Source organism: Acomys minous (assembly GCF_964271855.1).
Source record: "Acomys minous genome assembly, chromosome: 2".
Lineage (NCBI taxonomy): Eukaryota > Metazoa > Chordata > Mammalia > Rodentia > Muridae > Acomys > Acomys minous.
Genome location: NC_140484.1, coordinates 94824927 through 94849083, shown reverse-complemented (window position 1 = coordinate 94849083; position 24157 = coordinate 94824927). Strand labels below are relative to the sequence as shown.

At 42.2% G+C, this 24157-nt stretch overlaps 1 protein-coding gene across 2 annotated transcripts in view; it reads right to left on the bottom strand.

The window, feature by feature from the left end:
- OCA2 (OCA2 melanosomal transmembrane protein) overlaps positions 1-24157 on the bottom strand; it is a 281703-nt gene that overhangs the window by 112794 nt on the left and 144752 nt on the right. For both annotated transcript variants that reach the window (XM_084773944.1, XM_084773945.1), the window contains exons 20-22: positions 10634-10693; positions 9982-10086; positions 1758-1851 (exon numbers count right to left, since the gene is read on the bottom strand). In XM_084773944.1, the coding sequence (XP_084630070.1) occupies positions 1758-1851; positions 9982-10086; positions 10634-10693 (259 nt within the window). The remainder of the gene's footprint in view (positions 1-1757; positions 1852-9981; positions 10087-10633; positions 10694-24157) is intronic.

Sequence of the window (24157 nt, the reverse complement as noted above, 5' to 3'; positions counted from 1 at the left end):
GCTCAGAACCCTCTTCCTTTATATACCTTCTCTGGCCACTCTCTTCCTCCACTGCAGTCTCTCTCTGGCATTTTCCAGGCTCTCAGGGCCTCCCACTGTGGGAGATTGTACCCACTGTTATAATCTTAGGTTGAGTGACTGGCTCCCTGCCCTAGAGCACAATGCCAGGCTATTATAGCAAGTAGTTGATACATTTCAAAATTTAAAAATCCTATTTAAGGAATACATTTGCAAGTGTCTTTGGATCTTGTTTCCATTGGTGGTGTTAAATGTACCTATGAAAGAAATTCTATTGTTTTCTGGTGCTGTTTCTCAGATGCAACAAATTTTATAAGGGTTTTTATAAGAATGCCAGCCTCAGTCACAGTATTAAATGAATCAGTTGTCTCCTGGAGTCACAGATGCATCCAGGATGATGTTAATCCCCCTCCACAAGTGAACAGATAAATGAACCAGCAAGTTATCGATTCAATGGTGAGATAAGTCAAGGAACACAGAAAGCTAGATTATCTGGAGGCACGAAGAGTGTTAACTGGATCTGGTGTGTTTATCTAAGACTCTCCACAATCCCACAGGTGATTAAGCTGTCTAAATATAAGAAGGGCTCCAGCTTGACTCCCCTCTAGACAGCTACATCCAAAACCCTCATGTAGTAACCAGAGGTCAATTTCGTCTGCCAGTCCCTAACTCCCATGGCCGTTTCTTTAGACTTCAGCCCCAGCACCTGGGTCTGACCTTTTGTCTTCCCTCTTCCTTTTAGGTAGAGTCCCTGAGCGCCCGTGCATTGCTTCCGGGCAGGAGAATGAGAGAGTGTGTCCACTACAGTCTTCTGATTTGGATAGCGAGGTGCATATAGGTAGAGAGTGGGATCGTGCTGGCTTTGAACCCTCACTCATGATTGTCATCCGATCACGGGCTCTGCAGAATGGGAAGTGGTAGTGAGCAAGTGAAATTGTGAGTGACTGTGTTGTTGATATGGGCACCATCACCTCAGCCCACACTGGGGTGGCAAAGCCTTCCTAACGTGGGGCTCAGAGGGATGGCAAAGCCTTTCTCTGGTCAGAGTGTGAATGATAACAGTGACCCATATTTGGCCATATCCCCTTGTTGGGGAGGCCCAATGGCACTCGGAGGAAGGATAGCAGACTACCAAGAAGAGACTTGATACCCTAGTATCATATTCAGGGGGAGGAGGTCCCCCTCAGTCACAGTCATAGGGAAGGGGAGTGGGGTGAAAGCAGGAGGGAGGGAGGAATGGGAGGATGCAAGGGATGGGATAGCAAATGAGATGTAATATGAATTATTTTATTTTTCAATAAAAAAATGTGTTTTAAAAAAATGAATGAAAATAGTGTGTAAAGAAAATGTTCACCATAGCGCACTCCTCTGGGTGTTTACAATCTACAGAGAAGCTCCTACCAAGATTAGCTAACCCCGTCTCCTTGATAAGATAAGATGAAATAACCTCGCCTCCCTCGTCAACTGCATCTAATAAACACTGTGCTTCCCAGGGTCTGTGACTTCTTTATCTGAGACCCACGCCATCATATTCTAGTTTTTCTGCATGTCCCAACTAGGTTTCCAGGATCCAAGCCATGTCTTCGCGCGGGAACTGAAGTTCTGATTGTTCAAAAATTGAAACCAGGAAGGCATCAGGGTTCTCTTCAATTCCCTTTTGATTTGTTAACTACCAACTCTTGATTTGTGGGCACCATAGGATCAATGAGGTCTCCCACAGTGAAGTCAGCACCCCTTACCTCCCAGGCAGGCACCGAGGGCCAGGGCATACATGAGTGGCAGCGCAGGCAGACTAACTTCAGGGTCTTGGCTCAGGTTCAGGAGTACAGGAATCTGTGGACGAATGAGACATTGTGGCCACATGTTGTAGAAACTTAAAAGAGCTACACGTTGCGACAGACCTACAGAACATAAAAGGCCTTGTTTTGGGGACTGAAGAGATAGCTCAGCAGTTCAAAGCACTGGCTGTACCCTAGTGGAGGCTCACAACCAGCCCCTTAAGAGTCTGGCATCTGAGGGTAAAAAACAGACATGAATACAGGCAAAATTCCTTTCACATAAAATTAAAAGACAAAATTTTAAAGAGGCTTATATTATCATTATGTTTAATCATCATTGTTGTTGTTAGTTCGTGGTGTGTGTGTGTGTGCGCGCGCGCGCACATGCATGAGCACTTGTCATGAGATGGAGGTATCACAGCACACATGTGGAAAACCAACTTTGTAAATTAGAGTCAGTTCTTTTATTCCCCACTTCACATGGCTTCTGGGGATAAAACTCAGGTTTTCATGCTTACATTTTTTGGGAGGTGGCAAAAGTCTTTACCCATTAAGCTATCTCACTGACCCTGAGAGATATTTTTTGAATGACCAAACTGTTAAGAAGAGAAAATCTTTTTTTTTAAAGGAGCACAAGATGCCTGGAAGGAAACCAAAGAAGACTTTAGCACGAGCAAAACCTTGTGTTTGCACCTGTCTGTCTGTGTTTGGTGCTAGCCAGATGATCAGCCAGGTTTCCTTGTTTGAAGCTGCCCAGGCTGCTGCTGTGGGCCACGTGGATGAAGTCATGTCAAGTCTCATGTGGTGCCTAAGAACCATGCATTCAGTGTTTATGAAACCCTGCCAGCATCATGCTGTGCATGAGGCATCATCTCAGCCAACACTAAATCACTCCTCAAATGCATCTGTTATCACTTTAATTGGCAGTTGAAGGCTGGTGAGGTGGCTCAGAGGATAAAAGGGAACTTGGTGCCAACCCTGATGACATGAGTTTGATCCCCAGAATCAATGTATTGGGAAAATTGATTCCTGCAAGTTGACTTCTGACTACACACATACACACACACACTGTCATGCCTCCACACACAAACACAAAAAAAATGGTTTTTTTTTTTAAACATGAAAGCGGGGCATGAGAAGACACAATAATGGTGGGGTTTACAAATCCACCATTTTACAAAACATGAAAATAGTTCTCTGCTGAAAAGCTGCACCCTGGGAAAGCTGCCTCTCACCACTCCCTTCCCCAGTCACCCTAGACCTGTGGCGTTTGTGCTAGGACATGTAACAGCATTTACAACCAGAATACCAATTTTCCAGAGAGCCCTACCAATAGTTGGTGGTCTTCTTCTAATAGAATACTTTTGTATTATCAAAACCAATAGAATATGTAGGGCTGTGACATTTCTGTAAGAAATGTACGTTGTTGTTGTTGTTGTTGTTGTTGTTGTTGTTGTTGTTGTTGTTTTAAAGTATCCTGTTAAGTCTCTGTGGGTATCTTTAAATCTGACCATTTGCTGCCCTGGGTCTTTGAGATATACTGTGATTATCCATTTCTCACAAGTTTGGGCCCCTAAACATACCACAATGGTTTCCAGAGAGTGGGGGGCCTAAATCTGGCTTTATGACTACCAGTCTGTGAGTCAGGAAAAAAAAGATGGAGGGAGGGATGCAGGAGAAAGAAAGAAGGAGCCCTACAATGTCCCTCCTAGGCCACCTTCCCTGGCCAGGGGACTCACTGACCACCTACCCACTGAGGAAGGCCTGCAACCCACATTGCCCCGTTAATGGAGGAGACAGTGTGCCTTCGCTGCTCACACTCCTACTCATCCGGGGATAGCCTTAGTTGGTGCTTATAAATGGTGTATTGGGATTCAGCCCAGATCCTCCCTCTGCAGAAACACAGTCATGAATCCCTATAACTGCTGTGTTATTTTGCCTAATTGCAGTCCACTGGACCTGGCTCTGCTCACTATATTATTTTGTTTCAGAACATTTTAGAAAAAAAAAAAAGGCTAAAACCAAAAATGGCATCAAGTGAGAAACAAAAAGTAAATGATTACGTGAAGTGCTTTTGACCCATGTCACCTTGGAGTGTTTTGCTTTGGTTTTTGGTTGGTTTTTTGTCGCTGTTGTTGTTGTTGTTTGGTTTTGGGTTTTTTTTTTTTCCTATACCAGTAGTATAGCCAACAGCTACAGTTGTTTGAATGCCTCCTTGTTGGAGCTGGAAAGAAACCGGAGATAAGACAATGCTGAAGAACGAGAGCCTTCAAAAAATAACTTTCTCACATTTTAGCTAAATGGCAATACATACAACTATGTGTATCCAAGAAATCAGGTTTTTTTTAAACTATAAAATAATGTGTATAAATTACCATCATTTCAATTTGGCCCAGGATAAAAATGATAATGTTTTAAACCTGAGAGTTGCCATAGAATCTTTCCTGTTCCAGCCAAAGAGTTTGAAGAAAAGAGACTTCAACAAAGGAAGACAGTCTGAGAACTGTCAGTCTGCAGCCATGTATTTTAGGTTCAGACTGTAGCCCTGAGAGCACTGTAGCAGAGGCCTCGGAATTCTCTGCTACAGGGCTGCCCTCAGCTTCCCACAAGCCCTTGTCAACTGCCTATAGGAAGAGAGGAAAGAAAAGGCAGGTGAGTGTGAAGAGGACTGCCAGGCATGGAAGTGTGTGTTCAAATATTAAAATATCCTGACACCCAGATTCCCGTATCTTCTATTGCCCCAGCCTGGTCAGCTTTCCCTTTACCTCAAACAAGCAAGGGACTAACGCTGGCATGTAGTGAGGAGCAGGGGCCTTATGCTTCCCACTTCAGATACTTTATGGCTGTCCTCATTGCATGAAATATTAGTCATAGTAAATACTGTTTAATCTTTCACTGTTAACAGCATTGACAGGAAGAGCCCAAGACAGTGCTAGCCACAGCTCTTAGTCTATAACAACAGTGACCTAGAAACACCCAGAAGTGACAAAGGAGAGGTCTAAAGGAGGGGAATAGGGCAGAAGATGGAGGGATGGTGGGAACGGGAAGATAAGAGTGGGGGGGGGAGATAGCAATTGAGATGTAGTGTGAATAAAATATAATAAATAAAAAATTATTTTGAAAAAACAAAGGGGATGGAAGAAGGAGCAGAGAGACTCTTAAGCCCTGACCTTTTATTAAGCAGTGGCAGGGAGGATATCACTGATTGCAAAGGTAAAAATTAAACCCAAAGCAGCAATAGGCAGCTGGCTATTTCCACCTAACTGGCCCTGGGCAACACATGTACTCTGCAACCCCACCGCTAGGTCTCAGGCTGTCCATGTCTAGAAATGAGCTCAAGCCAAACTACAGAAGGATTCTTGGTGGTTAGATAAAAGCCAGCCTTCCTTAGGAACTTGTGACATTGGTTCCCAGCTGCCAGAAGGAGTCATTCCCCTTACCTCTGCCCAAAGGGACATGTGGCTACCTATGATGCCTAGCAGCATATCAAAGCCCATGCTGGCCTCCAGGCTCCCTCAGTGCCACAGTTATCTGTTACACAGTTCAAAGTCCATGATAGCACCCTGCCCTTCCCTCCTCCCCCTGCTTCCCCACACTTATCCTCCTTATAATCCACGGGATTTCTCCACCCACTCTGACTCTATTCTCTCTCTTGCTATTCTCTTTCATTATTCACGCTCTTATTTATTCACTCTCTCTTGCCATGTCTCTATCCTCTTGTTCCCTTCTGATTCACTCTCTCTGGGCTATTCTCTGTCTCTTGCTACAGCACTACCCCCAACTATTCTCCCCCACTCTTCTGCTTCTCTAGAGCTGGCCATGTCCAGTCTGTTTTCTCTTTCTCTCTGCTCTGGACTCCTCCAGATGCCTCTGGATATGTTCTCTCTCTAAGTCACAATAAAGAAAATTTTTTACCCTAATAATGGAGTAGTCAAGCTGGCAGTCACTTTATTGCCCCCTCCCCTAACCCCACCCTTTATTCCCATGCCCCACCCCCTCATATACACCCTTCGAGTCCAGAGGTCCCTGTATCGCTTTCCACACATGGTGCTAACTAAAACCACAGGATCAAAAGAATGCATCTGCGTCGTGCTTGCCATCATACTCTGCAAGCACAGGCCTAGGATTCCCAATCTCCATCAGCAATCATGCATGTGCAGGAGCCGGGACAGAGAAGAGAGGAGCTGAATGCAAGAGCTATTAGCATAGGCAAGATCAACCAAGCAAAGGCAAAGGAGATTCTAGCACCAGAGTAAAGACAAGCACCCTACCTCTACTGATACAATGGCATGTCTCAGATAGGGGAGGCCCAGCAGGAGGGACAGGTAGAGATGGAGTCTGCGACTCTGGGGAACACTGTAAGCACTGGCAGTGTCTGAAGGATGGTAGAGTGGAAAAAAGGTAAACAAAGAGTTACTCTGGGAGAAGTAACCTACTGTGATTAATTCACATTTTATCTATTTTTGCCAGGCATGACTTTTTTTTTCAACCTGAATATGCATGAGTTTCCCTAATAAATTCCCTCTGTCTCCTTTGTTTAAGGAACTGATGCTTTGGGAGTTATCCCAGGGCTCTTCTTCCTTGTACAAATAACAAAGCTTTCTCCACTCTTCTATTGCCTTGTGTGCTTATTGGCTTTGCACTCACCCAAGCAAGGGTGAACTCACTGTGCCTGCCTACAGATTAAAATACCAATGTCATTTTATATGCATTACAAATAAAATGGTTCTTGCTAAAATAGTATGAATAAAGTTGTTACCTGCTAAGGTTATCTCCATGAAAAAAAATTAAAACCTATGGGTATGGTGTCTTTAAAAAAGAAAGAAAGAAAGAAAGAAAAGAAAAGAAACTACAAAGAAATTTAAAAATATATAATTTTTTATTTTAATGCAAACTATGTTCTGTCATTATTATGTCTGTGCATCATGTGCATTCCTGGTACCCCCCTGAAGAGGCTATCAGATCCCCTGAGATTGGACTTAGAGATGATTGTGAGCCATTATGTGGATGTCAATACTCTTAACTGCCAATCCACCTCTCCAGCCCAAGAAACAATATTTTAAAGGAGCAAAAATAAAGGATTGGACAAGACACAGCAGAGACTTGTGGAGAAGATAGAAACCTCCCACAGTATAAAAGAAATAAATCACATAAGCAATAAACCTTTGATGCCAAACACAACTATAAAGCACACAATGAAAAACTGTGCTGAAGTGTGCAAAAGTTCAAGCCATAAGAAGACCTCCTATATTTAAGACATGGGTGATTAGAAAAGCAAAGAAATGTCCATATAAGATCTAACTACTCCATGAGATGCCCATGCAAATAGATGTTTACAGAACTCTGCTCATAAGCACATGAGGAAGATTGAATATTTATTTCCTGTCTCAGCACTTTCTATTTGTTTTGCTTTCAAGAAACAAAACATTACAGATTAGTTCCTTAATAATGTTTTTATCTTCCCAACTTCTTAGAACTTGAATACATGGTGGTTAGAATGAAAATGGCACCCATAGGCTCATACATTTTTTGCCAGTTGGTGGATCTGTTTGGGAAGGATTAGGAGGTGTGGCCTAGTTGGGAAAGTTTGTCACTGGAAGCAGGCTTTGAGATTCCTAAAGATTCATGCAACGCTTGGTGCTTTCCATCCACCTCAAGATAGTAAATCAAGATATGAGCTCTCAACTGCTCCTTCACTTGGCCATAGTTCACGCTAACCCTCTGAAATGTTAAGCCAAATTAAATGCTTCCTTTGTAAGTTGCCTTGGTCACAGTATTTTATCACAGTAGTAGAAAAGGCATCAAGACAGAGTATCATCTTCTTTAGTACCACACCGTGGAAGGGACTGAATGGAGAATCTTGATCTATGTGTGTCAGCTTGGAGGGAAACAATACGCCAAGTTGTTGAGTGACACTATTCCTGGGGAGGCATAAGCAAACATGTACTCACTCCAGATAAGAAAACAACAACAGATGAAAGTATATAACCAAAGTCCAATTTGGTGAGCCATTGGCTTTTGCTGGGGTTACTTACAGGAGTATGGGTTACTTATAGGAACAGAAATGGAAGCTCAGGCAGTGGTAGTTGGGGAAATGAATAGTGACTTAGAGAATGCCAGATGATGGTCCCCACAAATGGATACTCTCATGATACACCAAGCTAGCAAGAGTCACATTCAAACACAACAATGAGTCATATCCAAACAACAATAGACTCTGTGGTTTCCAATATGGGGTACCTTCAGTTCACTTCCAGTAAGATTTTAGTCTGGAAATGTTGATGCTTCCACAAAAAATAATTTCAACAGGGTGCATTCAGGACTATTACCCAGAGCCATGTCATTTTGTGAAGCTCCCTAATTTTAGCAAGAGATGACAATAACAATTCCAAAATTAAGTCTTTCATATTCTTGTTCTTTCCATCCCATCCACCCCCAGCAATAACTGATCATGAGAGATGTTCACGCATCACGTAACATTCCTTATGTCACTACCTATTTCCCTAGCTACCATAACGATAGTCACCACAACCCCAAAAAGAATATGTCTGTCCCTTTTCCTCTTTCCTTTTTCTGCCTTACAGAGCAATAACAGCCTCTCTGGTTTCTTAGACTAGAGTGCTCTCCTCCTCTGGCCCTTCCCAAATTAAGCCTGTGCTATCCTAGAGTTGTTCATTTCCGTGTTTGTCTTTCCTTCTGATATTACAGTGCCAGCAAGAATAACAGATAAAGGCTGTCACAAATATTTATGTCCTGGGACCACATGATATGACCTCATCAGGACAGGACAAATGTGCAAGGTTGCCTTGTTATCTCGGGAGCTGAAGATGCACTTGACACAGGTATCGATTTCAAGTTCTCATTGCTACTTTCCTGTGCCTACAGATGATTTTATTAACTGGCTTTTATCTCTATAGTATCTGCAAAAAGTCACCTACCAATCCTAATTGTTAATTAGTAGATTCTTTTGAGTTGTCTAATATATAGATTAATAGTTACTAAAGTTAAACATCTCCATTTCTAATCCTCTCCTTGTTTCTCTTGCTTTATTGCATAGTCTCTGCCTAGTAAGACATGCTCATAAATAACACTATCTTGTTTATTATTACTCAGGGGGGAAACATTCAGGGTTTTACACCTAAGAATATGGTTGTTCTAAATTTTACAGGCTCTCAGAACTCCTTAAATGCACCATTCTGGATGCCTGAAGATCTCATGTATCTTGTTCCAGGTGTGACCAGTAGAAATAGCCGCCATCGAGTTAGTTCAGAATTCCCAAACCCACACATTGAAACAAGAATGACACTGGGTCACTAGAGGATGAAACTTAGCAGAAAATGAATTCCAGGCTGAGAAGGTAGTTCAGAGAATGTGGATTAGAAGAAGAGAGGGCTGAGTCTGGCTAGCCCTCTCCTCACATTGCCAGCTGTGCTGTACTCATCCTTGGGGATCCCTTGTTCCCAGAACACTATGACATGATATATGGACCCTCTGTAGGGGATGGAGGGACACCTTAGGACCTCAAGAAAACAGGGAGAACTCTATCACCAGCATCCTGCTGGGAGGACACCCACCCTTTTGCCCTGTACTGAGCTCTCTTGGGCCCTGAACTGTTTGTGGCAGGGCCCAGCTCTTACATTTAAGTCTCTATTCTCACTTTTGCTTTTCACACCAATGTTCACAGTCCTCCCTTAAGCCAAACCATTAATGATGCACAAAAGGTCCTAGGGATGGGGGTCTTGGTGTTGGTTCTGAGTTAGAATCAAATGGAGACTTAAATCCTTGCGCAGGCCAAGTACCAAAAGCCATACAAGCTGCTCAGAATAAATAACTTCTACATTTGAATATAATAAAGGCAATAACTCGGTTTTTTTGGTGTCTTGAAGTTCCTTTGAGTAAATGAAACTTTTTTTCCTTGGAGGTGTGGGTAGCAGCACTCAACTGGGCTCCTCAAATAGGCAGTCACCCATGATGTGCTGTATACTCCACAAAGCCTTGTCCCCAGGCTGTCACTGGCCTCTCAGTGTTCCATATCCAGCTGCCTCCGACTCAGCTCACATGTTTTTCTTACATGTAAGAGCAACAGAAGAGCTGGTTTCATGCTCTGATTCTTAGGAAGGAAGAATGAGCCCACATGGGTGCAGACTGAGGTTGGGCCCTAAACACACAGGAACACATCACTTACCATAGTGGCAGTAAATGGGATGTTGTCAATCAAGGATGATGCCAAGGCTGAGACCCACACTATTAGCACAATGGCAGCCATGAAGCGCTGATCTTCTGGAACCATCTGAAAGGAGCAGATAATGGCCACGCCTTGCATTAACCACTGTTCTGCTAAACCACACACATAGAAAGAATCAAAAGAGTGTTAGTCTTTCTTCTGACACATGACAACACCAAGGTAAGCATAGACATGTGAACCAGGGCCACACCTATACCAGGAACCTGGGCCACAAGTGATGGAGAGGAGCTATTCTAGGTCAAATAGCTCTGTAGGCAGAGGAATGTGTATTTCTTACCCACATCTGGTGGCCACACAGACTGGTCCTTCCTACTTGATAGCACAGCAGAGTCCTAAGAGGGAAATCTCTGCAGCTTTCAGTTACTGTGCATTTCCCCCTTTTAGACATATTTTAAATAAAGGCCAAAGCAAGACAGCGAGCATCAATAATTATATATCTTTGACAATTATATATCTTCATCTCTAGGCAGGCTCCCATCAGTGCTTTTGACATAATTAATGTAACCTTCTTACCAGACATTTTTTTCTTTTTTCTTTTAACAGAAAATAAAGAATAATGGCTAGAACACACTTTTTAGAACATTTAATGTACCTTTATTAGCAAGGCAGTCTGTTCTCCAACATACTCTACTAAGTGAAGATGTGCCAATGCCTAGAAGAAAAGATGGGTTTAAAAATGAGACTATATGCAGACTTCTTTTTTCATTCAAAGAAGAATATAAAGGTGGCACAAATTATCCTTTCTCATTAAAGGTTGTACTCCTTAACACAGTCTTTAGATAATTTGCTATCATATATACAAATAAAGACGCATAGAGGGAAAATGTGCAATAGCAGAGGTAGGAATTCCTCAATGATTTGTCTCAATGTCTATGGTAAATTTAAATGTGAACAGAAGGCGATCCTTTTATTTTAAAGTCTATATGGAAGATAGCAGTTGATCGCATACCAAAAAAAAAAAAATGCCAATCCATAAAGAAGGACTTTTAAGTAAGCTACATTTCCAGTGTATTTTGAAAGCTTGAGTTATTTTTTTTTAATGCAGTTCTTACAACCCTTAAAGCAAAAGGAAAAAAGCACATCTCATGAGGCACATGGTCATTTTCACAGCATGGGAGATGTGTCCCATGAGAGCCTGCCTCCCGGAGAATGGAGAAGAGTAGAATAAGCTGATGGAAGCACAAGAGATTCTGCTCACACCGCCGTCTCGGTTTCGGGGAGAGGACGTAGCAGTGGGACAGGACAGCAGCCCAGCTGCCCATTACCTCCTTAACATGTTGCATTTTCACTGGGAAGCCCACTAAAAGCAAGACTAATATTAAAATATCCACTTGAATGTGTGTAAATGTAAGTTACAGAATCCTCATCCTCGTGTCCAGTTTCCAGTTGAATTTTGTTAGAAGATGACAAAGCTGTAAATTTAAACACAACTCTCGATCAACTTAGGTTTTTGTTGTTGTTGTTATTTTTGTTTTGTTTTGTTTTTAAATAGATTTGAGCGGGACCCCTGGGCCCAAATCTGCCTATCATGATGTTCTACTTGTAGGGCCCAGGGGTCCCACTCAAACTAAGGCACCAGCCAAGGACAATACAGGCTGTAAACTTTAAACCCCTACCCAGATCTAGCCAATGGTCAGAACATTCTCCACAGTAGAGTGGAGAGTGGGATATGACTTTCTCACATACTCTGGTGCCTCATATTTGACCATGTCCCCTGGAGGGGGAGACCTGGTGGCACTCAGAGGAAGGACAGCAGGTTACCAAGAAGAGACTTGATACCCTATGAGCATATACAGGGGGAGGAAATCCCCCTCAGGAACAGTCATAGGGGAGGGGAATAAGGGGAAAATGGGAGGGAGGGAAGAATGGGAGGAGACAAGGGATGGGATAACCATTGAGATGTAACAAGAATAAATTAATAAAATAATATATATCTTGGGGAAAAAAAAGAAAATAGATTGTTCTCATACAAGACACCCTGACCACAGTTTTCCCTCCCTCTACTCCTCCAAGCTCCCCCTTTACTCCTTCTCTCCCCCAGATCCATTGGGTCTGATGCTAACTATGGGGCCCCAAAATCTAGCTGCTGCCCAGAGGAGACATGGATGAAGGGAAGTAGCACAGATAGAAATGATTAAAGTGGATAGCCTGGGATGGATGCTGGGAAGTGATAAGGGCAGTTTAGAGAGTTAGTATCTGCCCAGTCTCAGGTAAAATGAAGCTATTCTAAAATACAACAGGCTGATCTGGCCGTGTATGTCTCTCCATGCTAATACATCATGATCTCTTCTTCTTTCTTCCTCCTCCTGTTCCTGTCTCCTCTCTCCCTGCCTCGTGGCCCCTCGTTGCCAGGCCTGTGAACCTCAAACTCTGCCCCTCTCTCTTCTGCCAAATCCCAAGCTTCAGCATTTTTTATTAACCAATCAACTTAAAATAGGTAGAGCAAGGTTTACACAACAAGGATAGGTGTACTGTGAATGTGCTCATCAGGGCAGCAACTAGATCTTGGAGGCCAGCAATTGGCATCAGAATACACAGCATCAGACCAACCCCCAACAATTTCCCTTTTCTAATAATAAAGACTATTAGATATTTTTATATTTTCTACAACACCCCCATGCCCCATTTTCCTTCAGGAAAGAGCGAGCCTCCAAGAGACAACAATCAAGCACAGCAAAACAAAATAAAATAAGACAAAGCAAAAACACTCCTATTGAGCCTGGTCAACGCAACCCAATAGGAGAAAAGAGTTCCTGAGAGCAGGCAAAAGAGTCAGAGACACACCAGCGTTCTCTATTGGGACCCTCCCCTTAGAGCTCAGAGAACTCAGAGGGAAAGGAAAGACTGTAAGAGTCAGAGGGGGTGTAGGATGCTAGGAGGACATGCCCACTGAATCAGCTAAGCAGGGCTGCTCAGATGAGTTAAGACTGAAGCAGCAAACACAAGCCCTGGAAAAGTCTGCACCAGGTCTTCTGCATATATGCGTTATGCTATTGGCTTGGGTTTTGGGGGTGGGGTGGACTCAATTCAACTTGGTTTTTAACATTAGCTATATCAGAAGGATAATCTACTTATAGCAGGGCTGCTCAGCTCCAGTGTTACCAACATTTGAAGCCTGTCAACTTCATCAGATATAACTTAGAAAGGAAAACCCACACACACGATTCCGTAGGCTGGTGTCTCAGACTGAATAAAAAGTGGGGAAAAGCCAAGCTGAGTACCAGCATTCGTTTCTCCCTCCTTCCTACCTGTTGTCACAATATGGCCATCTCTTTTATGTTTCTACCCCCACATCTAAAGTCACTACTGTCACTTTCTCCATTATGATACCCTCAAATTGTGAGGCAAAACAAAAATCTCCCTTCATTAAGTTGTTTTTGCCAAGCATTTTGTTATAGCAATTAGAAAATAATAATACAGGAGATTTGGTACAGGGCAGGGGAGTTGGGCTATTGTGGCATTCATTACATGTATCCTTACATAACAACAAATTGGCAAAAGTAAAGTAAAAGGGGAGAGTTGATTCAGGCCTAGGGTGTGAGGGTGTAATCCATCATGGCAGGGAAAGCATGGCAATAGGAACACGAGGATGTTGGTCACACTGCATCCACACTCAGGAAGCAGGAAAAGATGAATGCCAACACATCACTGTTTCACCTTTAATAATAATTTAGTTCCTCAGTCCATAAAAATGGTACCATCCACACTTAAGGGGAGGGGTCTTTCCTCTTTGGTTAAACTGTTCTGAAAACACTGTGATGGCCATAGTGTTTAAATCCAGTCAAGTTGACAACGTTGTCCTTAGGCACTTGCAACTGCCTTGTAGGAGAATGTGGAAGACTTTACAGCTGAGACCATAGAACCACAAATGTTATAAGCGTCGACGGGCCATTCTGGTGGAAGTGTAAAATACCAGGATGTCAGAAGCATCAGGGATTGGAAAATGTGCCCATGGGGTTCCAGGGGGAACAAGACTCTACCATAAAATGGACTGTAGGTCATTAGTGTTACATTATGGTAAAAAAAGTCTGGCTGTTTTCGGCCTATATCTTGAAAACTTCAGTGAAGGTAATGTGTTTTATTTGTTGGAGAAATTTCAAGAGAGAAACACCCAGGACTTGGTGGGGTTATCCCTTGCTGCTCTTGGTAGATCTACAGTGAGAGAACAGAAATACATGAAAAACGTGCAGTTTGATGAGGAAATGAGTCTAAGGGAGTTTATAGTTCCAGACAAGATGGGTACAGAAAAAAAGTGGCTGTAATTGTTAAGGAGTTGAATAAGTAGTGTTAAAGAGAAACCTTTCCCACTACAGAGGGACAGTAGGAGTGGCTCCAACTTGTAAAATTGCAAATGCATTTGAAAGAAGAAAACCTGCCTTTAAAATGCCACTAAGTTGGTTCCTTTTTTCAAAAACAACCATCTATGGAATTGTTTTCCCAAGTTTAACCATTAAGTTACAGCGAGGGTACTACGATCATGTCATGTTACCATGCTATACCTTAAGCCAGCAGCAAAACCTGATAGCATGACCCACATTCTGCTTGTGTTACAAGTACACAAAATTCAAGCTTTACAGAGTTGTGGAGGCTTCTGTCAGGGTACAGCAAACACGCTGAGACCAAGCATTGTGTCTCAGGGTAAGACCCCTGCAAGAAGGCCTTAATGGGCCTCTAATGATGCTATTGAGTCAAAGCCTAAATTATAGTGGTGATCCCAAGACACTGAAGTCACCAGAATCATGGATGTTTACCAAGGAAAGCTGCAGGCACAGAAAAGATCCAACCCAAGAAAAAAGTTATGTATGTGCTACAGGTGAGACGACTGCAGAGGCAGAGCTACTCAAGATTGTTGGAGCCCAAATGATTATGTCACAAGGCCCAAGTGTCACATATGGAACTGCAAAATGTGCTTCTTTCCTCCCTTTTGGAATGGGAATGTTTACTCTGTGTCTTGGAATGTAGCTTGATACTTTTATTGTTGTTTCTTACTTGCTTTTGACTTTATAAGGGAGCACAGTTAAGCTGACCTGCATCTCCATAAAGAGTCTGCAGTCAGACTTTTGAACAATGTTAAAGCTCTAAGACACTAAAGATTCTTAGATGGGCTAAACAGATTTTGTATTATGAAATGAGCATGAAAATAGGAAACAAAAGTGAAATTTTAAGACCTGAAGTATTGAATTTGGGTGTCACGTTGACAAGGGGAAGGTTTATGGGAGCTAATCTTCGTTATCAGCTTGACGGGGTTTGGATGTAGAAGTCCAACCTCTGGGTACACTTACGAAGGTGTTTCCAGAGAGATTTAACTAAAGAGAGAATACCAACCCTAAATATGAGAGCTACCATCCTATTGACTAGGTTACTCACAGAATAAAAAGGAGAAAGTGTCCTTTGCCTCAGAACCCATCTCTCTCTTTCTGATTCCTCACTATGTACCATGTGACTACGCTCACACTTCTGTCATCACAGCTGCAACCACCTGTTGCCACAATTACCCTGCCAGAGTAGATCTTATTTTCAAACTGTGAGCCAAATAAACTATTCCTTCTGTAGGTTGAGATTCTGAAGTATTCTGTCTCTGTGAGAAAAGCAGCTAATGTAGGGCTAGGCCACTCCTTGGTGTGGGGTGCATTTGCACATTGTAAGATGCCACGTGGTGTCCCCAGCCTCTGTACAGTGGGTGACAGTAATGCTTCTACCACTGCCATGTGACACCAAAAATGTCTCAGAACACAAACTGAGAGTCTCATAGGAGAATAAAATATATCTCAGTTATTATCCAGTAATCTAATGCAATCCAGTTTAGTTAAACAATAATGTATATTTTTAAAACTAAATACAGCTAAAGCTTTGTTTGTTATATGAAGCCAATAATTAAGAGAAAAATCAAGTCTAATCTAAATTAAAATATTTTCTGCCAGATGACATATAAAGATGGTCATATTTGTGTATTTCTTCACAGTATGCAATGCATATCTTATGTGTACGTGTAGACACCTAATGTTATATAAAAATTTAAGAGCTATGTGTGCAGCTTAAAGATATAAAATAATACCTTCAATAGACTTGAACATTCCACCAAATAACTCATTTCAAAATAATTAAATCGCTCTCTCTACCCTCTCTCTCTTCTAACCCCCCCCCCTTTACTCTCTTTCTCTCTTGGGTAGCCTTCCCCCCTTCCTTCTCCCCTCATGCTCATTTAATAAACTCTGTATAACATAAAAAGCAAAAAACTAAAATAATTAAATTATAATTAAAGAAGAAAATATAAAGAAAATACAAATGTTGTGTATCATGCTATAAAGTGGAAAATTAGTGTGTAGTGATTCCACCTATCAAGTATAACACTGACAAATATAACATATTTGGCACTTCAAAAATAAAAGTCTGCGTGTACTTGAAGACCAGGAACATCACTCATGACACACAGTAGAAAAAAGGCAGCACTAAAAACCACAGCAGCACACAGGACACAGGCACTGTGCCCAGAGGTAAGCCAGCACAGTAACTCATTGCTGCCACCTTCAGAACAACAGACTGAAAAGCGCAGGCTCTTCTGCATCCAAACAAAAAGACTCTGGATACAATTCTTTTTAGCGCATTACTGAATCAGCAAGCGGTGTAAATTTTTCTTCATGCAGACACTGCCCATCGCTGAGTAGGTGCTGCAAAACTTGAGTGGCAAAGATGTAACATTGCCTGACAGCTTGGGGCGCAGCAGCCGCTGAAGTCAGGAAGTGAGAGCCGCGATGGAACTGCAGACTGGAGCAAGACGTCCTGAGAGAGGAGACTGCAGTCTCCTCTGAGTCTCAAGATTTAGATCAGTAACAGGATTACTGTCTAGGGCCATCAAAGTCAAAAGGAGGGAGGAGATGTAGACAAAAGCAGAAATAATCAAAGCAGGAAAGAGCTAACATTTTACGAATGAGAATCCAAAGATATAAGATACGGAAGAATTTTTGTTTCAAGAAACTAAGGATTGAAGAGTAGTAAGGAAGTCAATTCCAGTTGGCCCTGTAATGAGTTAAAGATGAACGCTGTCTCTACATCACATCATACTACTGAAGATATCGAGTGAGCGACTGTGGCAGAGTAAATAAATAAGTCTCAACCAAATCATCAAGTAAGTCAAAAAAGATGGCAGGAAAAAAAACCATAGGGTCAATAAAGCGATAGGTTTAAAGCCAGGCGCTTCCGCAGCACTGTTACATGTAAAGGGGGGTTTTCAGCCAGGTGGGATAGCACGGACACTGCAATAATCCTAGCACTCAAGAGCCTCAGGCATAGGTGACCTGAAGAGCAGCCTAAGATATGTAACAAGTCGGGGACCAGGCCTGGCTACATAGGATGATTTCATCTTAATATAATAATAAAATAGATAAGGCAATGAAATAAAATGGTAAGGTAAAAATAAAATAAAATGAAAGTCTTACTTAAATATTTAGGATTGTCACCATGGATTAAAAATACATAATCCAAATACATAAAATTTGCTAAAAGTCCCCAAAAATAAACGATCGAAAGGAAAACATGTACCAAGACTATTTTAATAAGTGAAAGATTCCTGCTTCTTTTTATTACTTATAAAAGCAAGCAATTCTAAATTGCACATGCCTAATAGCATGGATTCAAAAGCATTTGACGTATAAGCAATAAAATGACAAGTCCAAATAGATAACCCCACAGTCATTTTACAAAACAGACTGAGTAATATAAGCCCAGACGTACAAAGTAAATAAAAATAATTTGAATAAATAAGAACACTAGGGGTGGCAAAGTAGCTCAGTAGCTGGTAAAGGCACTTGCTACTAACACAGAGAACCTGAGTTGAATTCCAAGAGGTCACATGATGAAAGGAGATAACCAATTCACCCACATTGTCCTCTAACTTCCGCATGCACAGTACATCTGAGAATATAAATGATTTTTTAAAGAGCGCAAACATGATTAAAGTGCATATGAAAGCCCGAAGGGTGTTGCCAAGCTGAGGTGGAAATTTCCAGTCTTAAAATAAATACTGAAAAAAAAAAATAATGAAAATAGAAAGGCACGCATCAGTCTCTGCTGAGATTGTACAAGATAAGCAGGATACTAACCCAAGGGGCAATATCCCATGAAAGCCTTCACTTACCAGGAAAGTGATAAGGAAACTTTGCTATTCTCCCATGCTTCTCTCATCCAGAGTCTCAATGGGATGTCCTCCCCTCTTATGTTTCCTGGTGGCACTCAGAGGAAGGACAGCAGGTTACCGAGAAGAGACTTGATACCCTATGAGCATATACAGGGGGAGGTAATCCCCCTCAGGAACAGTCATAGGTGAGAGGAATAAGGGGAAAATGGGAGGGAAGGAAGAAGGGGAGGATACAAGGGATGAGATAACCATTGAGATAACAAGAATAAATTAATTTTAAAAATTAAAAAAAAAGAATGGGGCAGAGTGCCACCAGACCTCCCCATCCAGGGGATGCGGTCAAATATGGGGCACCAGAGTTCTTGTGAAAGTCAGTCCCCACTCTCCGCTCAACTGTGGAGAATGTCCTGTCCATTGGCTAGATCTGTGTAGGGATTTGAAGTTTACTGCACATATTGTCTTTGGCTGGTGCCATAATAGCTACCAAGAAGAGACTTGATACCCTATAAGCATATACAGGGGGAGGAGGTCCCCCTCAGTCACAGTCGTAGGGGAGGGGAGTAAAGGGAAAGTGGGAGGGAGGGAAGAATGGGAGGATGCAAGGGATGGAATAACAATTGAGATATAATATGAATAAATTAATAAAATGTTTTTTAAAAAAGAATGAGGCAGAGGCCAGTGCTGACCTGTTGGCTGATGCTATGGCCAAGAACTGCAGGGAGGAGGAAAGGACCACTGAGGCAGAGAAGAATGAGCACGTGCAGAAGCATCTTAAGGTCCTTACATCTGAGCTGGTCAATGCCTAACGTGACTCCAAGAAGACTGCCAACGGCATGATCCATGATAATAGCATGTGACTGGGATGAGACAAATACAAGACCCTGCACTGGATCCAGCAAGGAAACACCAAACAGTGCATTGATGAATTAGTCCATGTAGTGGGCATTCAGCCTTTAGGGACCCTGCCTCCATCTTCTCCCTTGCTCCCCACACTCCTATAGTTCTGCCTAACTAACACTATGCTGGAGCCACTAACTAGAAAAGCTTGGAGTCATACCAACCATTAAGTATAGCCGTGGGATCAAATTCAGTTCTTCAGTTTCCCCAATCATATCCTTGGGCAAACAAATGGCCCACTGTGGTGCCAATGGAATCTCCTTTTCCTTCTTTGTCACATTCAACTAGATTTCTAAAAGAGACCGTTTCCCCAGCTTAGAGGCTTGTTCCTTTTTATTTGACAAACAAACAAACACACACACACACACACACACACACACACACACACACACCTTACTGTTGTCCTCTGGGACTCACGTGTAAAGTACCATTGGTTAATAGCAAGCGTCCACCCCTTGCCTTTTTCTTTCAGGTCTTGTGATTTGCAGTGTTGGGGTGTTGTGTGGTTTACAGACAGAGGTAGGGCCTTGCATTTATCATTTTAGCATACCAACTGACCTAGGATTTGGCCATTTACTGTCCATCCCTTTTAGAGTTATTTAGGCTTTGTTATGATTGGCAAGTAAAGAGACGTTTAGTCGTTCTTATTTCTTCGACCTCCCCTGTTGGGTCTATTACAAGTTTAGTCCCAATAAGCCTTGTCCCTGTGTTTAGGAACTCAGTTTCTAATTAAGGAGGGATGAAGGGATGAAGGAAATAATACATTCAAGAGATGAACTAATAAGGTAGAAAGCTGCCTGCCCCAGTGCATGTTGGGAGCCTTTGAGTAAGGTCTATGAGCAGGGCTACCCCATGTTAGTCCATGTTCCTGGTTCTGTCTCTAAGTCTGTCCCTGTCCTCTCCAATCTCCAGTTATCTTCCACTGCAGAGAGGACGAGAACCGTCAAACTTATTCATGTGTGTCTAAACCTGTCGCCAAAGGAAGAAACATTTATACCTGACTTTAGTATTTTCCCTGCCCGGAGTTCTAAACTGCTTTCCCTGGGGCTAACTAGGTCATGGATACACAGTGTGATGTGTATCCACGCTTCATCACACACAGTATGATGAGTCAGAGTAGCCTTTCTCTCTGGGTCACCCAGGCATCCTTCCTCATCTTACCCAATCCAAAGTGGTGAGTGGGTCCTCCTTCTAACAAACCCCAACCCAGGCCTCATCACTAGGCATGCTGCCCCCTGGGGCTACATACGGAAAACTGCTGGGATTCTGGCCTTATCCCTTCACACCCCCACCTGCTTTTCTCCACTTCAGAGCAGCTGCTTCCTGCTTTTTGTCGTATGTGTCCTCTTTTAATTTTTACCAGTATCATATATTCTACTGATATCTAACAATATTGATTTCTACTCTTTTTTTTTTTTTTTTTGCTAATGCACTATTAGAGACAGAATTATTTTAGCTTCATTATTTTTACTACACCCCACTCTGCTTCTGGGAAGTATATACTATATTAAAAATGATATTTTGGCCAAAGACATTAGGTAAGAAGATTTCAGTATTAGTGATTCAGCTGTCACTATAGGTCATACAATCCATGTAAAACGTACTTGGTATTTGGTTTTATTGTTCCCTAGGGTTCAGCCCCAAAAGGCTGTCCTGTCCCCCCATGCAGTACCTCTAGCCCAGAGCTCCCCTCAGCCCATCCTTCTTCTACTTAACCTAGGGGAATCTTATGTGCATTGCTGTGAATTATCTTGACACTTGGTGATCTGCCCTATAGTCACTAAATTCAAACCTGGAATTGGTGGGGGGTCGGGGTGGGGCAATCTCCCTTCATTAAGGACAATAGCCCACCCCACAGAGGCTGAGGAGAAGGTTAGACTTTATATTCAAATGGTTTTTTTGGTGAATTTTTGTTTTTTAAATAACTGTTTTGGAGGGGTTTATGCTCGATCTGTATTCTATTTCAGGGCCAATAAAATTTAGGAAGACTTCAAAAAAAAGTTAAGGGAGAAAAATAATAATTATAAGAGTAGAAAATATTAAAGTAGCAAATTTACAGTTAGTAGTTTTATTAAGACTAATTATAGGGGCACTCGAATAGAGAAATAAAATGGTAGGGAAAAAAGCAAAGTGTGGCATCAGCAAGAAAAGGGGGTGTCACTAAATTCAAATGAGAAATGAGTAGGGGTAAATAACTAAGCACTCTTCCAAAGAGTCATATGAAAACCTACTCATATTACTGTAGAAGCTCCCTTAATCACACACACACACACCACACACACACATACACTTGTAGTTACTATATAATACAACAACAATGCCCATATTAGATACCACAGGCTAACTAATTAAAAGACCAGCCCCAGAAATGGGTTTCTTCTTTTGGAATTGTTGGACGGTACTGAGAGGGTTGGGCGTTGCTAAAAGGCCCTTGACAGAAGACACCAACCAATCCCAGCTGTAGTCATGTAACAGGCTGTTCCTGGTTCCACAAAGATCGCATGTGGAAAAAAATCTGAGCCAATCAGTCGCTAATGTGACTATATATGGCCTAATACCTATAATTTGAGTGATGGCCCACAGCTTATGCCACCTGTGATTCCTCCTTAGCCCACCCAATCAGGTTAGAAGGACTCTTAGAAGTCCCCTAGGTCCCTTTGATGCCTTTGACCAGGGTCGCTGCCATTTTGTATGTATGTATGTATGTGCATAGACACATAATGTACCCTGCATGTAGGCTGTTTCTGCAGAATAAATGCTCTTTGTTTTTACATGTCATTTGGGTCTGGGGTTTTCCTTCAATGATTTTTGGACCCTTACATACAATCCTAATATCACCAAATACTGGCTATTGCCAATGTTCTTGGTTACCCTCTAGAACTTGATTGTTAGACCCTAGTGCTCACTGAACATGGTGTTATTACTCTGGTTATCATCTGGAACCCTCTTTCATAGTGGCTCACTATCATAGTGTAGGAAGGTGCCATGCATCCTACTGGAGGAGAAAAGTAAATATCAATTCTACCCAGCTATGAACCATGCAAGCTACATTGATGACTAGCCCTCAAAACATGCTCACTGGAGCCATTGCTGCATAAACATCCATGGGAGTAGCCATTACTTTATGATTGAATTGAAGTTCCACTCCACAAGAGGAAGTCAATAGCTGTCACAATTATTGGGCTAAAAACCTATGCCTAGACAGGTCATAAGAATGTACTATTATTCTGCTAAATAGACATAATATTAAATTAACTCCTAATGACTTATTGCTATACCCATAGATTAATGCATCTCTCAGCCCTCTTCAGAGAATCTTCTATTTGCAATAGTGATCAACACAGAGACCCAAATGGTGGCCAAGGTACAGAAAATAAGAGCCTGAAAATGCTCAGCCCTAAATGGAACATCTATCATGCACCTCTTCTTCCCAAAGTTTAGGGATAATTATGAAATGGGGATGTAAAAGATTTAAAATCCAGAGACAGAGAGTGAATACAGAGAAATGGTGTCCTGTGAACACAAGGCCATTGATAGCAGTACCTATGAACTGATAGCAGTTATGGCAGCATGTACAAGACCTTTGCAAGCCCAAGCCAGACTAAATCCTGGGGAAATCCCTGAGTGAATGAAGTCCTGAAAAAATGTGTATTGTTGATAAGGGCATGGGTATGTTAAGACCTCCAATGCCTAGGCTCCACCTGTGTGCCAGACCCTGGGCCAGGAGAGACTCAGGATTCTTCCTCCTATCAAAGTGTGAATGTTGAAAGTGTGCAGAGAATGTCCACCATAGCTTCCTCCTCCTGCTTATAGCCTGAAGAATGCTCCCACACACAGACCACTCCTGTCAAGATTAGCTAACCCTGCTTCCTTGGGTCAGCTGTATGCCATGACCTGCCTTGCCTTCCTGTTCAACTCTACAACAAACACACTAAGCTAATGTTTTCTCAATCACGGAGCCCACTCAACCCAATCCCAGGTCCTCTATATATCTGTGGGTTTATCTTTCCTTCATTCCCCCACTGACCTGGTCAGGTCCTATCCCTGGAGCCATGCACAGATTCAGCATGCCAGGACAGAGAATGGAAGTAGACAGGGAGTCCCACCTCTACCAAAGAAGCTATAGACAATTGGCAGCTACTGAGAGTCAGTTTTCTTTAAGAGAGTTACCACTACTAAGTTGACTATATTGCAGCTAAAGGCCACACATCCATGAACCTCAGGGTAGCAAAAATAGTACTTGAGGGAGGAAGAAAATAAAAGAGGACACCGAGTTGAATAGATGAAGAAGGAGAAGATAAATCTGAGAGGAGTTGAGAGGATTAAATATGGTCAAAATGTATTACTAAGTTTTAATATTTTAAGATAAACAAGTAAAACTATAGAAACAAAATCAGTTAAGTTAAACCTATGAGGAGAAAAAAGCCTTCTACCATTCTTTCTGTTTTCATTCAAATAATCATCTGATTCATTAGTATTGCGAAAAAAAATTCCCAAATAAGTTGCTTTGGCACTCGGGAAGTGGGACCCGCTTGAGGGGAGCAGGGCTTGGGGGTCATACCCTTGGGGTGGTCCTTCCTAGATCTCTGCTTCTAGCTGCAGGAAACCAATTGGCTCTGCACAGCCCTTGAGCGTGGTGTCTGTCTGGAAGTCAGCCAACAGGACCTGAAGCCATCAATCAAAGCAGCTCTTTCCTTCCCTCTTCAAGCTGTTCTCCCAGCTCTACTGTGGCAGTGACAGGAATGTGGCTAAGCACAATCATGCACCTTCTTTTTTAAATTTATCCTTTACTTCTGATAGTGTACCAGTTGGATTATCCACATTTGCAACCACATGGTCTGCAAGTGGGAGATTTCTGCTTTTACCTTTCTGTCTTTCTGCCCTTTGCTGCTTTGTATGACTGTGGAACTGTAACTACTTTATCTAGAGAACACACCGTGACATGGTGAGAGTGGACACCCATGTTTATGTCCCAGCCTTGCGGGGAATAGACATTGCTTTTTCAACAGCAAACGTGAGATCGTCTCTGGGATTTTCAGAACTCTCTCTCATCAGTGTTAGGCTTCATGTTTTGCTGAAAGTTTT